Source organism: Asterias rubens, chromosome 6 (assembly GCF_902459465.1).
Source record: "Asterias rubens chromosome 6, eAstRub1.3, whole genome shotgun sequence".
NCBI lineage: Eukaryota > Metazoa > Echinodermata > Asteroidea > Forcipulatida > Asteriidae > Asterias > Asterias rubens.
Window position 1 is genome coordinate 16819452 of NC_047067.1, and position 16327 is coordinate 16835778.

At 40.9% G+C, this 16327-nt stretch overlaps 1 protein-coding gene across 2 annotated transcripts in view; it reads left to right on the forward strand.

Moving 5' to 3' along the window:
* LOC117291441 (sialidase-3-like) overlaps positions 1-16327 on the forward strand; it is an 87021-nt gene that overhangs the window by 19823 nt on the left and 50871 nt on the right. For both annotated transcript variants that reach the window (XM_033773124.1, XM_033773125.1), the window contains exons 3-5: positions 6036-6176; positions 9432-9486; positions 15744-15914. In XM_033773124.1, the coding sequence (XP_033629015.1) occupies positions 6036-6176; positions 9432-9486; positions 15744-15914 (367 nt within the window). The remainder of the gene's footprint in view (positions 1-6035; positions 6177-9431; positions 9487-15743; positions 15915-16327) is intronic.

Consider the following 16327-nt stretch of genomic DNA (forward strand, 5'->3'; position numbering starts at 1 on the left):
TCATGTGATGGGCCAGATAAACCTTCGGCACTAGCACTACTAGCAGTGGCAGATGTTTTTGTATGCCTGTGACTAGGGGTAGTATGATTATCCCGAGTATCACCCTCACAGTGCAAATCACGACCCCTAAACGGGAGGCGTGGAAGGTCTGGATCAGTGTCACGGTCCCGAACCAAGGGGAATCGTGAGTTTCACCTGGAAGTCGAACTATTATCTGTCCTGTCTGGCACCAAGGCGACAGGGACAGGGACAGACTCGCTAGTTGAAGTCGACATGACGGCTCAACAGACAGTCAGACTCGAGTCAGACTCTCAGATGACAAGAGAAAAACCTGTAAAAACAAGCCAATAAACTACACAAATAGGTAGAGTGAGTCCTCAAAAGGACTGCAAATCGAGGTAAAGAGCGCGTAAGAATTGTTTTCATTGGTCGATTGTGCCCTACTGCCAGAGAGCGGTGTAAACAAGTATTTGAAATCGCGTAAGAAAGCGTTAGTCGTCGCCGGTGATTTCTTATTAATTTATTAGCGTCGTTTTTCTTGCGGGAAAATATAATCAGTCCCTGCACGGTCTGAAATAGTTGCATGCTCATTGGAGGCATAACTTTTCGATTTATATGTTTATAATATAGAAGCATTTTAATAGTATTTAAAAAATGTTTGAGGTTGCTTTCATTCAACACTGTTAAATGATTGATAGGGCGGCTAAATCATTGAAGCGTGGCGGGGTGGGGAGGTTGCGTTCATTTTTAGGGGCGGTAGACTTTTCAAAATAAACGTGAAAACAACCACAGTAAAATCAAGTACAATGGATATAAAAAGGTACAGTGCCGCAAAAGAAACAATGTAATGATGTTTGAAGTACTGTGAGGTAAAAATATGTGAGACTTGTACTTATGTGGGAGTTGTTTTGTTAAATGGTTAGAAATGTGAACGGTGTCCGAAGTGTGTAGGATTATAAACAAAACAAAAGGGCTGCAAATAAAACTCAAAGTTAAATCCAAGTTAGTTAATGTTTACACGTAACAAATCAGTATCAAAAAAGTACAAAACAAACCAACTCATCACGCATATAGTTCTTTTACAATATTTTGAGAGAATTGTTTTCATGATGTCAACCAGGATTTACCAAAATGCTAAATGATAACTGCATAAAAACTAGTGCACTTGTGTAGATCCCAGTCCATACCCCAATGATGGCTTTATCTGGTTGAGGAAACCACAAGCAGGTGACCTCGCTCAGTGGTGACCGCATACAAGGCTTCCAGTAGATAACGATCTAAGTCATTGAGGTTTAAACATACAGCTCGGCTGTCAGTGAAGTGTCCCATAATCCCGTTGTGAATTTGAAAGCTATACTAATTGGACCGGGAGGAAAAATGTCCGCGGGTTAAAATATCCCTGTATTTTCCTGGGGATGGTTTTGACAAAGTGCCTTACATACGCTTTGATAATTATGAATTAAATTTAATAGAAATATATCACATTTAAAAATTCATCTTGTAATTTTTTAGTAACGGTAGGCGTTTTTACCCCATGGATCCTAAACTCAGGTACAATCAAAACGGTTTCAGAGAAAAATGTTCTACTGTCGCACAGATCTTAGCCCTCCGACGTATTATCGAGGAAGTAAAGAACAACAAACCTTCATAGATTTCAAAAAGGCCTTCGACTCCATCCACAGAGGCAAGATGATCAAAATTTTGAAGGCGTATGGAATCCCACCACGGCTTCTTCGAGCCATCGAAGCCATGTACACCAATACCACTGCCAAAATCATCACCCCAGACGGAGAAAGCGATGTGTTCGAAATATTGGCTGGAGTTCTGCAAGGCGACACGCTGGCTCCATTTTTATTCATCATTGTACTTGACTACTCCCTGAGACAAGCCCTCAAAGAACATGAGGATCTAGGCTTCACCACCACCCCAAGAAAGTCTAGAAGAATCGGCCCAGTGACCCTCTCCGACCTAGACTTCGCAGATGATATAGCCCTTCTGTCCGACAACATCTTAGAGGCGCAAGAGCTACTCACCAGAGTTGAGTCGGAGTGTGAGAAAGTTGGTCTCCATCTCAATGCCAAGAAGACGGAGTATATGGTTTACAACACTGGGGATCATGCTCCGCTAAAGACCTTCCAAGGTTCATCACTAAAGGAGGTGGATGACATCAAGTACCTCGGCTCCAGGATGCAGAGCGCAGAGAAAGACATCAAAGTTCGTAAGGGGCTTGCATGGAAAGCCCTCCATGACATGAAGAAGATCTGGACATCTCAACTTCCCAAAGGTTTAAAGCTGAGATTCTTTCATGCGGCAATAGAAACCATCCTGCTGTATGGGTGTGAGTCTTGGACTCACAATAAGGCGATGACCAAATCCATCAATGGTTGCTACACCAGGATGCTACGGATGGAACAGAATGCTCCAGGAGGGATCACATCACCAACCTGGAGCACTATGGCAACATCCCCCTACTGAGCGAGAAGATCAAGGAGCGCCGGTTGCGACTTGCTGGTCACTGTCTAATAAAGTAATCGTGTGGGAGCCCACTCACGGCAGCCGCGGCCCCGGAAGACCCACCAAGACCATGCTAAAGACCCTGATTGAAGACGCAGGAGTAGTCAACAAGGAGGAGCTTCAAACTTAGCCAAAGATGAATCAAATTCCTCCTGTACTAGGTGGCAAGAGAAATATAATTGTATGTAGGTCATATCAATGTGATAGTAATGTTGTGATCCTGGATAATGGTTTGCAATGGCTGTGTGTAGATGTTTAAATAACTGGGGTCCGAGGAATGATCCTTGGGGGCTGGAAAAGTTAAGATTAACAGATGCAGATGCAGTGCTTTTGGAAGACACACGGATTGAGATCTGCCTCTAGCTACCGGGCAATCTCGGTGGTCTAGTTGGTATGACATTGCTCTAGAATTGAGAAGTATTTTATGATTATAAGAAAACTTAACATTTAACATTTACTTAAACTGAATGCGACTGGTAATGGAATAAATTATAGACCATTTTTTGAATATAATCCAAGCATCTCAAAACTAAATAATTTATAGGGTAGGCCAAACTTAAATATTTTGTAGAGAAAACCTTGGTTGAGCGTCAACTGCCTTCTAGGTGGGATCAGATGCTTAAGGCCTTCTGTGATGGGGTTCACCTTGCCGTGTGTAGCTTTCCAACTCTATGCCCCGCGGGCCCTGGAGGTAGCTCAAACCCAAATTCCCAAACCCTACAATTTTGAAATGAATTATCTCGCTCACTCACTCAGTCGACCCAAGTTGTAGCGTTGCCGCATGTTTGAGTCAGGCTTGATGTCTGACACGCCACACAACTCTATCCTGCATACAGCTGATTAGCTCCTCCTTGTTGTTTACTTCAATCAGGGTCTTGGTGGGTCTTCCGGGGCCGTGCCTGCCGTGAGTGGGCTCTCCACATGATGACTTTATTGGCTGGTACACGTACATGTAGCTCAGAGATGCCAAGTCCAGAGGCCAGCTATGCGTGAGATTTTTCAAAGCTCAACCCCTTGAAAATCGGACCTTGAAAACTCAAAAAATCATATCCGAAGAACTACGTCAATACACCGTTGTTCGTGCATAAAGATTTTACACAAACAACACGTGTAGTGTGTCACGCTCCAGTTCTCATCCATAGAGTGCCCTTTGTAACTATAGTCTGTGTTCAAGGCGCTTTCAAAATACATTTCCCCTTTCGGTTAGTTAGTCTCTTCTACAATCGTCAGTATTTCATAAGTTCATATTTCCTCAACCACAAGCTATTTAGACAATCTATACATCAAAAGCGCTGTCAAAAGCGCAAGTGCCTGTAAAATGCTGTGAAAATGCGTTATTTAAAAGCTTTTAGGTTTAAATATACACCTTTAGATGCTTTAATATTACACATCGAGAAAACGACGTGTTGATTTCTTTGCATTTTAGAAAGCTATTAACACCACTCTTTTCATTGATTAAAACACTGACCCAACGATAGCAGAACACCTAGTGTTTGTTTCTACTAACTCTAAACACCAACACTAAACTTGTTTGCGGGTACCCGTATCAGTAATTTTGTTTGGATTTTGATTTAGATGGTCAGAATTTATTGCAGCTCTATGATGTATGGATTTGTAAAGTTAGAATAGGAGTGCAGCCATTCTGCGCTCCTCGAGAGTTCTCCAGCCCAGAGTTGAGATGATTGAGGAAACACTATCGGCCTTAGTGTATTGTTTGAAACAAATCAAACAAATCTTGCAGCTCTGCGTTGGACTGCCTCAAGTGGGGAAATGTTATTTTGTGTGAAATGGGTCCAAGATGCTATAGTACAATACTTCAGGCGGCGTAGTCAGGTGGCTTAGTGTAATATATCAAGGTTACCATTACACGACCGACAAAAGCACAATTTTTGGCACAGGGTTTCCTATGGGTCTATTAATCAAAAGTTTATCTCAAATTCTTGTCAGACCTCTTCCTGGTGAAGGGCAAGCGTCTACTGGAAAGATGAGGAATAGTAACAGGCAGGGATTGATGTTACGGATGTTATGGATGCCTTGGTCCTCGAGGAGAGATGACAGTTTGAGGAAACCTTAGCAGGCTGACACCAGGTTGATGCTCCATGCATAGAGGCAGTCAATGAAGGATGTAAAAGAGTGATTTGAAGGTGGAGAAATGTCAGTTCTTGTGAACTTAATGTGTTCAAAAGCAAAGAAGTGCAAATTTTACCTGATCTGTGCAGATCTATGTCAGCTTCACTGCTCTGACATATGCGACATAGCCTCCTATCCATGACCATTGAAAAAAGAAGTTTTTGAGAAGCAACTACTACATGTATGTCAAGGGAATTGGTCGTGATGGAGAACTTGCTCTCATTGAGCAGTTTGTGTATCACTTGTGCACCTTTGTAAAAATCATCAACCATGCCAGGCTCCAACTTTGGTAAATAATGCGAAGAAGGGTCTGGAGATGTTACTGCCAGCAAGAGATGCACTGAAACTTCACACAGCATAAACCAGGAATACATGGACATCTCATCTCCCATTGACACAGACACACAGCAGCTTAAGAATGAGTGAGGTTTACCTGGAAGCTGCCTGCGCACTGGTTTTGAATTTGTTGAGGGGAAGCTCCCTCGTTGCCGTCGTTGTACCTTCCGATTGCCGCGATGCCCTTCAAAAGCCCAATTTTTCACTTTAATTTTTGCAGTGTCCTTTTCTCATCTTTGCTGCCGTGCCCTTCCTCCTGCATTTTATTTTATATTCAACGATGTCCAAGATTGATGTTCTCTAAAAATGATGCAGAAAATAAGCCAGAAAAAGCAACCATCCTGATGTCTGTATAAATTTCACGAAAAGAAATAGAACCCAATTTCACGCACGTAATACACAGCAGCAATCATTGTTCTTTGGGTGCGACTAAAAATACAAGAAACATTGAACGCTAGAGGGCATTACGTAGTGTGAGATTAAACGCCCTCTATTGGTAAAATTACGCAAACCAGTAACAAACGCCTTGAAACAAAGACTCAACGTGTCTGCGCATGCTCACGAAAGTGTTTTTTCCCCAAAAATTCAATGTTGTCCGAGCAATAACTCGCAAAGGACTTGGCGTATCAACTCCAAACCTAGTTTGTGGATTAGTCATGGAATCCCCCAGACGCCTATTGTTTTTGGACCCCCTCAGATAAATATAAAGCTCAATACAGCTAAAACAAAAGAAATGTTGTCCGAGCAATAACTCGCAAAGGACTTGGCGTGTCAACTTCAAACTTGGTTTGGGCATTGGTCATGAGATCCCCTAGTCGCCTATTGTTTTTGGACCCCCTCAGATAAATATTAAGCTCATTTTGGCTAAAACAATAACTCAAAAAGGACTTGGTGTAGCAACTCCTACATGTATCTCAGCGGGGCATTTGTGTTGTCAACACACCATTCTTGTTTTTGGCATCAAACTACAGTTCATGAAACACATAATACAAATTCACCCTTTACCTTTTAAAATGGTGTAACCATTGTTTTTTATGTGATTCAATTACTGATAGATCATTGTGTGTCTGATCAACTACGCAACGCTTCCAGACTAACTGAGGGATCACCCTATGTTATTAACAGCCAACACTCTCAAGATCTTGCAGAAAGCCTCAACCTTAATCTTCAAACAGCGTGGACATCGCCTTCTCCATGTAAGTAGTGTCCACAAGTATGCTTTTGGACAATTAAATCATGAATGTTTTATGCTATAAAATGTTTGTGTTTGTAGATAATCAAATAGGCCGAATTAGCAAAAGAAAATCTTTTTCAGAGTTGAAACCAACGTTTCTTTTCAGAACCAGCCCAACTCAATTAGAGTTTATCATAACATGGTGTAACCACATACCTTTTTATTTAAAGTTTTTCTTGGTTGTGGATTGCTCATTAATGGTGTAATTTTTGCAGTCTTGACTGTTAAACCTATTTATACGAACACAAATCTTTTGATACTTAACTCCAGAATCACCATGTACACAGTCTATGAAATGATAACAGGCGTATAAATAATTTATGCTCATGAACTAATTTGAAAGTTATGAAAAATCTACCAAAGCCCCTGTGAAACAAATAGCATAGGTGCCAACTGTTTCAAAATGTTCGTAATTATTACGAATTTGAATTACGAAAATGCAAATTGCGTGTTAAAAATTTTAACTTTCTCGCCATAGAAAAAACCCGCCCTATTTCACACAAAATAGTTGAAAATATTTGATTTTTATTTTCTTTTAAAAATAGGTATGGACTCGATGCCATTTTAATAAGGGAATAAAAGAGTAGGCGACGAGTTCTTAATCAGCTGTTTAAAACCGGCAGGATCGTCGCCGTGCAATCCTTTATTCAACGGCCATGACCATGCAAGTTTTTAAACAGTTGCGAATCACTACTCTTTTATTCCCATTCATAAATGCCTTTTTGTGAAAAAGTGACACAGGTCCAGTGTAGACAATCTGTGACAAAAATCTATAGCGAATTTTCAAAGTGTGTAAATTTTCAAAAACCTTTGTAAAAATGTTTTGAGTGCGTTGGGTTGTGTATACATGCATGCATGGATGGAAAACATAGATCATGTGCTGGTACTAATAGCTATAAATTGCCTTTGGCGTCTAAAAGACCTTGCATGCCAAACAAGCAAAGCCAGCCGATCTTAAACAGCTCCAGCTATGTCTTTATCATTCGTTTAAAAAAAAAACATGACGCGCTCTCCAGCAATAGGAATAGCGAAACTGTCTGGGGTATTCATGAATGCCGTTTATATACACTGTATCACAACCCTCTGAAAGAATACTTAAGACATTCTGTTTTTATAGTACCAATATTTAAGTGCGTTGTAGGATACCAGCAACACGTAAAAGTATAGGAAACGCGTGGAAACCAGCGACAGCATGCACACGTGTGGGGTAGACATATCTGTTTTCGACGACCTGTCAAAATGCAGCACAACACACCGCGAGTCTGTTTTGTCTTCTACCCTATTACATGTACGTACATGTACAAGTAACATTGTCAGAATTGTTGGAAAAATTATCGTTTCCAAAGGCTTCCAAAGGTAAACAGACAAGGTACAACTTGTCATGATAAATGAGGGGTACAGTGGTAAAATCCCCAAAAGAGAAGTCACCCTCATTGGGTGGGTATGATCGCTGCTTGCAATCTCTGGCGATGTGTCCTTTCTTGTGACAGATATAGCATGTCTGCTCTGAGATAGGTTGAAATGCTGGTCGCTGATCCCGCTGACAGTTACTGGTTGGCTTTTGGTTGAACGGTTGATATGTGTTCGTTGCTTGAGGTTTGTCCTGTGTTGGCTGGGATGCATGCCTCTTGTCACTAAACTGCGTCCGGTTGTTGACTCTACCAAATGTTGAGCCTCTTGCTTCGACGAACTTCTCTGCAAGCTCCGACATACTCTCGATGGTCTCTGGTTTCCTTTCCATTAAAAAAATAGCAAGGTCTGGTCCACAACCATTAATGAGTTGTTCTTTCAATATAAGATGTCTCAAACAGTTATACAGTAGTTCCTTTTTATTCCGGTAAATGTATCCATCAGTCAAAATAATTTTCAAGTCGTGCAGAATACTGAATGGCTGATTCTACCTGATCTGGTCTTGCTGTCCTGAATTTAGCACGAAACCCATCTTCAGTAAGATTTTATTGCTTGAACAAAGCTAATTTAATGGCGCTATAGTTGCCAGCATCATCAATTCCCAATCTAGAATAGCTAAACAAGGCCTGACCAGTCAAAAGGGCACTCAAGTTCACTGCCAAGTCTCTTTGTCCCATCCTACAGATATAGCATATCGTTCAAATCTCTGAATGTAGGCATCAAGATCGTCTTTATCATCATTAAACATAGGTAATACAAGTTCTACAAGTGTTTTTATGTTTCTTTCCGCCACTTACCTCACTTACCTCACTTTTTCACCTGCATTTCTCTCTCTTGTTTCCTAAGTTATAATGCTTGTACTCTATCTTCTCTTGCTGCGTTCTCTCTCTCTCTCTCACAAAATCATGCAAATCTTGACCACTCAACCCAATCTCTTTACACAAATCAAGCCACTTATCCATCTTTAATACCTGTGTGGACACACGGGGCTCGCCTATGCGCACAAACGCAAGTAGAAAAAGCAGCACGCTACTTTGTACCAGCTTAGGGTGTAAGTCGAGACAGGTTGGAGACATCGATCTGCAAAATACAAATGTTTCTAAAACACGGAATTACATCAATCTCTAATTCAATATAAACAACACTCTAAACAGTATTCACTGAATGATGGAACACTTGGTACAAGGAATTGTTCTCTTTGGTCCTTTTGTTGACTCCCGGACAGGCCCCCATAAATGTCAGAACAATATGTGATCCATAATACAATAAATAAAACTCAGAGAGAATTTCTCACTTGTTTATTAAATAAAACAATCCTCTAGTTACACACAAAAACTCCCCATATAAATTAGGTCTCAAGCTCGGGGTCAGTTTGACCAGTACTTATAATTGCAGTTCAAAGTACTACTTTCACCTGGTCAAAAAAACTGAGATCTCCTTCTACGTATGCAGGAATAGTGATTCAGTAATCATTGAAAAAACCTCACCACTTCCAGAACAATAAGCAACAATGAATTATTATTTGTATTTCTAGGTCTTCGGTTCCACTTCAAAACCAAAGCCAATAGTTCGTCACTCAAAAGAGATTTTACATATGGTTGTACCCACAAGTTGGCCCTTTTTTCGAACTCCTGCGGTTGGTAACATTAAATCTCAGGCCTAGCTGGTCTCTGAACATCTCTGGATAAATATATTTCAATTTTTGGTTAGAAGCTTTTTATTATTTTGTTAACACTAACAGTGTACATGTATGTCTTCAGAGAAAATGGTATTCTTTGAAACATTGTATTTTTTCTTTTTATCTTAGCATTGTTTTCGAAGGAAGCTTTTGAGAATACTGAGTTTCCACAGTTCAAAGCCAGGTAAGTTTGTTTTTTTGGGGTGTTTCAGTTTGTTGTGGTTCTTTAGTTTTTAAGTTTTTTTTAAAACCCTTTTTCACAAAATAACACTTAGAAAATAGAATTTCCCTGATGCAAACTGCTTACCGTAATTTTTGGCTTATAAACCGTGCTTTATACAATGATTTTGCTCCTTTTTTGAAGTCCTGCAAGAAATTATGGCTACTTTGACGACTCCACCAACCTTGTCCACCGTTTCAATGCCATGCTTCGTATTCCTTGATGAATTAGTGATTAGGGGTTCTGTCCTCAAGAACTTCATTTGCAATAAAATCATCGAGATGCAACGATCGGTAAACGCACAGAATTTAGGAACTTTGAACATTATTTATCAATGCACTTTGGCCTGCATCGCGCACGCCCTCAATCGATGAAAGTTATACATGTTTAAATATGCTTCAAGGCTGTACATTAATAACAATAATAATAAGACTTGTAATGCACGCATATCCACCCTGCTGGGTGTTCGAGGCGCAGTAAAACCAAAAACAAAACAAAAACAAAACAAAGAAAAACAGACAGAACAAAATTAGTCCTTGAGAACCTGTGACATAAGAAGAAGGGAAGAGATTTGAATTTTGTGGTACAAAGACATGATCTAAGTTTAAGTGGTAGAGAGTTCCAGATGCGTGGCGCAACTGAAAAAAAAAGACCTACCACCCTATGAGTGTCGAGACTTGGGTTAAATGAGGAGAAGCATGGAACTTGATTGAATATTCGTTGATGGAGTGTTAACTTGAAGCAGTTCAGAAATATAGTTTTAATTATGGGAATAAAAGTGTAGCGACGACTTCTTTCACGGTCGTTTAAAACAGGCTGGGTTAAAACAGGCAGGCTCGAGCTCTTGCTTGAGCTCTGTATGTACGACGTCCGTGTGTTGCATTGTTATGACTGAGATGCCTATTTCTGACAGTTTCTGGTTCCGTTCGTGCGCGTATAGTCTTGGTACAACACACTCTCTTTTTCCTGTAACACACAGCGCTGCCAGCTCACCGACAGCGCCCGCATCGCCCGTAACAAGAAACGTCTTGCACCAAGACTAGCGCAGAGTATCCGCTCACAACCGGTTATAAACACTAGTCATTATCAAAGGTTTAAACACCCCCTTTGCTAAGCAAAGAAAAATATTGCTCACTAGAAACACGTTACCAGCCAAAATGACAATAAGTTTACACTGTTTTGACTGTGCCTCACTCAATTTTTGCTGAGAAAATTTATCGAGCAGTATTTTCTGCTTAATAGCTTTATGTTTAGGCCTAATTTCTGATTGTGCGTGTGCGTACTCCATGTTACAAGCATTCTTTGCTTATACAGCCAGCGCAGACATTCAGCGCTTGCACTGTAGGTGGCAAATAGTGATTTAAAGCCATTGGACACTTTTGGAACAGAAACAAAAAAAAGTTTATAGATTTACAAATAACTTACAGGGTCTACAGAAGGTAATGGTGAAAGACTTCTCTTGAAATATTATACCATGAAATGCTTTACTTTTTGAAACAACATAATTAAAACAATTATCAATTCTCAATATCGAGAATTACGGATTTATTTTAAACACATGTCATGACATGGCGAAACTTGCGGAAGCAAGGGTGGGTTTTCCCGTTATTTTCTCCCAACTCCGATGACTGATTGAGCCTAAATTGTCACAGGTTTGTTATTTTATATATAAGTTGTGATACACGAAGTGTGGGCCTTTGGACAACACTGTACCGAAAGTGTCCAACGGCTTTAAAGTGAACACAAAAATTACGATTGTTACTTTTTAACTGGCGTACTGAACACTTATACACCATTGGCTTGTGGTCAAATAAACTAGCCCCTTCCCTCCAATCCCCCCCCCCCCCCATCACAGCGTTTACGCTAGATCGGGAAAGGTGGATTGAGATCCGACTATGGATCTGAGGCGCTAAAAGGGTGATATTATTTAATGGACAGTATTCTACGTAGGATGTGGGCTGTGCCGCGGAGTGCTATCTTCTGGACTAAGTTGATGTTATAAATGCTGCCAGGGATACACTCGATGAATTTCTCCAGTCCCTTCTTTACTAGTCCTAGAGCTCCGATGACCACTCGGTCTTCATACTCCACATTCTGCTAATCTCAATCTCAAGGTCTTTGTACTTCAACAGCTTCTCGGTAACTTTAATTGAGGTGTTACGTTTGGAAGGTATGGACACATCAATTAGTATACACCTCTGGTCCTTCTTGTCCTTGATGATGATGTCGGGTCTACTGGCTTTAATCTCTCTGTCAGTGTGGATTGGCATGTCCGAGAGGATGGTGACTACATCATTCTCTGTGACCGTTGTCGGCTGGTGTTTGTACCACTCCCCTGTCGTCTCTATGTTGTAATGCCTGCAAATCTTCCAGTGAAGGTATGCCGCTGCCTTATTGTGTCGATGAATATATTCCGTCTTCGCCAGCTCTGGACATCCGGAGACAATGTGGTCTACGGTTTCTTCGTATTTTCTGCAGATCCTACATTGTGGGTTTGTCCATCCTTGATGATGCGATGGTGAAATGATCTGGTGGCGAGACTCTGGTCTTGGGCGGCAATGATAAGGCCTCCGTCTCTGCTTTCAGCCCAGTGTTTTTGAGCCATTGGTGTGTCTTCTGTTGGTCAACATCTGCTTCTTTCGTCCTTTTTGGATATTTCCCGTGCATTACCGTGTCTCCCAGGTTTTCTGTAGTTGTTCATGACCCTTGGTTTTTGCTGTTTCTTAACTCCTTTTGCATAGATAGTTGTTGCTTCATTATCTGATGGTGTGATTTCTGAGTAGTCAAGTTCTCTTTTGAATTTTACTGCTTCTTTTTCGATGGAGTAGAGCTTTTTTCTTGTTATCATGTTGTTTCACTATTTGGAGGAGTGGGTCTTTAGTTTTCATCAGATAAGCATCTAGACCGATTGTGGAGGTTTTGAAGGTCAGTTCAAGCTGGATCAGGCCACGTCTTTTTCCTTGTCTTTGCATCCATTCTCTTAATCTCCGACAGTTTCCAGTTGATGATATTGAAACTGTACGATACTACAGGTATTGCAATGGTGTTGATAGCTTCAAATCGATTGGCTGCATTAAGTTCACTCTTCAGTATCATCCGCACTCTTCTATAATACTCTTTTCGGACCTTATCCTTCATGGCTGAGTGTTGTATGCCGTCACCTTCATTTATTCCAAGGTACTTGTATGTACCCTCTTGGTCCATCTCCTTGATTTTAGTGACAGTGTCAATGTCTAGGTCTGTTGTTTTGGTGAGTTTTCCCTTCTTGAAGGTGGCTTTGGCACGCTTATCGAGTCCGAACTCCATTCTGATGTCATCACTGAAGGTCTTCACAATGGTGAGCAGACCCTTTTGCTGGTTGCCATCCTTGGAAAATGTCTTAAGGTCATCCATGTATACAAGGTGGTTTAGTTTGCCACTTTCTGATGTGTATCCGTAACTACTGTTGTTCAGCAGATTGCTAAGTGGTGCTAGCGCTAAACAGAAAAGTAGTGGTGATAGAGAATCCCCTTGAAAAATCCCGCATCTGATGTTAATCGGTCTAGATGTTAACGACCCTTCTGCATGGTGGAGATTCAAGGTGGTTTTCCAGTTCACCATGCTTGCTGTGATGAAGTTGACAGTAGTTGGACATATTTTGTAGATTTCAAGGCATTTTCTTATCCAGGAATGAGGTACACTATCAAATGCCTTCTTGTAGTCAATCCACGCTGTTGATAAGTTTTTCTTCTTTGATTTGGCTTCTTCCAATATGGTTTTGTTGATCAGTAGCTGGTCTTTGCAGCCATAGCTTTCTTTTCTACATCCTTTCTGTTCTACTGGTAGCAAATTGTTTTTATCAAGAAAGCTATACATGTGTAGGTCCTCTCTGTTATGATGGAAGTGAGGATTTTGTACATTGTGGGCAGGCAGGTGATTGGTCTGAAGTTCTTAGGGTTACGAGTCTCTTCCGACTTAGGGAGCAGGTATGTAGTTCCTCGCAGCCATTCGGGGCATTTCTCTTGGTGTTTGACTATGTCGTTGTAGGCCAATGCAAGATCTTCGTGGATGCTAGGCAAGTTCTTGATCCAGAAATTTGCAATTCCGTCTAATCCCTGTGCCTTCCAGTTACTGGTTTTATTGATAGCTGCAGTGGTCTCAATGGTGTTTATATCTGACCATTCTTGGCTCATTATATCTGTGTATTGGTCCTGCTGCTGTTGGATGCAGGTAGCTCGCACAATATGCATTTTGTTGTTTTCAAGGATCTTACTCCAAAACCCCTCAACTTCTTCTATAGTTGGTGGCTCGGTGACATTTATCTTCTTATTGCTTAGCTCACGGTATAATTTCTTTGCATCTTCTTTAAAGATCTTGTTTTGCCAAAAGAACTTGCTCCTTTTTGTCAAATCTTTTGAGTCTCTGTTCCTTTGCTTAGATCTGTTGTTTCAGTATTTCTTTGGCAGTTGATACGTGTGTCTTCCTGACATTTGATTTAAAATTTTCTTTCCAGATGTTTTCTTTTCCTGTCTTTGATGTTGGAATGCTTTTCAACTTCGCTCAGGAGTGATATACATGTAGCTGCCATGTAGTTTCCTACTCTCCTTCTCTATTTTCTCCTTCCAAACAGGCTTCCTTCTCTTCTGCTTCCGTTCTTGCCTAGGTTTCTCTCCCACTGTGTGCAATGGTTGAGGCGGTTGCGTATATGAGTTGGTTTATCTCTGTTAGGTTCAAAGGTCTCGTCATCTCAGCTGTGATATTTTGGATGGCTTCATTGGCAAGTCTAAGGACTTCTATGGATTGGTTTTTCTTTATTTTGGGGATTCGTGGTCGTTGTTCGAAAGACATTTCCATCAGTGTTTCAAATTTCTGCTTGATGTTGTTTATCATTTCGTTTAACTTTACGTTGTCTCCTTCTTGGGTAGTCTCTGTTAGGTGTTGTGTCATTGGGGGGTCAGCAGTGGCATTTCCTGTTGGTTCTTCTTCCTCAGCAGCGGTAGCTATCTCATCTGGATTGTCACTAACTATATCGTTGTGGTTGATGATGCTCACCCTTATCTTTCCTCTGATGTTTTCAAGTTCCATTGCTGTTGGACGTTGTTTGCATACAATGTCACGTCTAACGTTGGAGAGTTTGTTGGCATCCAGATTCAGTCTGTCTGCTGCGTGTTGTTTTCGCCAGATATTATAGGCGGCTTTGGTTGTTGATGTCTGAGTCGGGTTTAGAGAAGCGATGTAGAATGCTTCCATAGCATCTTTATACTCTTCCTGGGACCATTTGTGTCTTGTTCCATTTTTCGGGTTTTCAGTTGTTGCACATAGGGGGCCACTTTGAGGTGCGTCCTCTGCGTGGGGTTCCTCTAGTACTTGGCAGCATACTTTTCTTCGATCCCAATCTGGTTCCTCACTGGAGATCGCGGTCCATGTTGACCCGCGTGACGACCGATGGGGTTTGAAGATCTGGTAAGTTGGAGTGGCGTAGTGATACTAGCTGTTGGCATGGTCCTTCCGGTAGATGGTGGTATAGCTGGGTTGCCAAACATGCGTTTACTGGTGTGTGACGTGGGCGAAGGGGGTTGAACTTCTGCGCTCATCATTACTTTGAAAGTTACGTCAACGAAGGCGAGACTACAAATCATTGCGCGTAGTTCTTTGCTACTGCGTCGTTATGAGAGTTCTAAGGCGATGCTTTAAAGGCGTGGGCGTTGTGTTTTCCCGCAACGAACAAAGTTGCACCACTGAATTCAAATTTGAGGTGTATTTTATCTATGAAAAACTACTTTTCTCACCTCCATTTTGCAGAAATTTGATGTCGTAGTAGTTCCTAACTATGTCACATGAATTGTACTTAATTGTACTAATTGTACTGCGATTTTCTGATTAGGGGATCTCCAAATTTTATGGCAAAATTTCGGAGCACGATGTTCGCCCTGTTTATTATTATTATTATTATTATTATTATTATTATTATTATTATTATTATTATTATTATTATTACTATTACTATTACTGTTACTGTTACTGTTACTGTTACTGTTACTGTTACTGTTACTGTTACTGTTACTGTTACTGTTACTGTTACTGTTACTGTTACTGTTACTGTTACTGTTACTGTTACTGTTATTATTGCTGCTGCTGCTGCTGCTGCTGCTGCCGCCGCCGCCGCCGCCGCCGCCTGCTGCTGCTGCTATTATTTTTTTTACCCCACATTTGTGGATCTTGTTAATTTTTATTTACCATAGGATTCCGGCATTGATACATTACAAGAAGACATTTCTGGTATTCTGTGAGGCAAGATTTGATGGCGTGGAAGACTGGGGTAACATGATGCTGAGCATGCGACGTGGACTGCAAAAAGGAAGGGAGGTCACATGGGAAAGAATACGACTTCTTGCTAGTATAAGTGGTTTCAGGTAAGAAAGCTCCAGACAGCTCAAATTCAATGATAGAAACAGATTGGGCAGATTTGTGTTTTATCTTCTAACAATATTGTTTTGAGTTTCACCGTACTGGATGGGTGCTGTTATTGGTCCTTTCTAGGTCCTACCGAAGAGTATGATTTCAAGATGGAAGAGTTTTGGTCTTTGCTTAAGGAGTCTATATCTGAAAAAAAGTTTGAGAATTGGTCGTGTAGTTCTTGAGATTTCCCATTTCCAGTTGACCCTGAAGTAGAGATCAACAGGGGGTCATGGTTTTTCAAGATTAAAATTTAATGTTTGATCCCCAAGGTGTCTAAAACAGGTGTCTCAAAAAGAACTGCATGTATACATTTTTGAAATTGCTACCGAGTACAAAATATATGATTCTGGGGGAAAGGGGTAATATA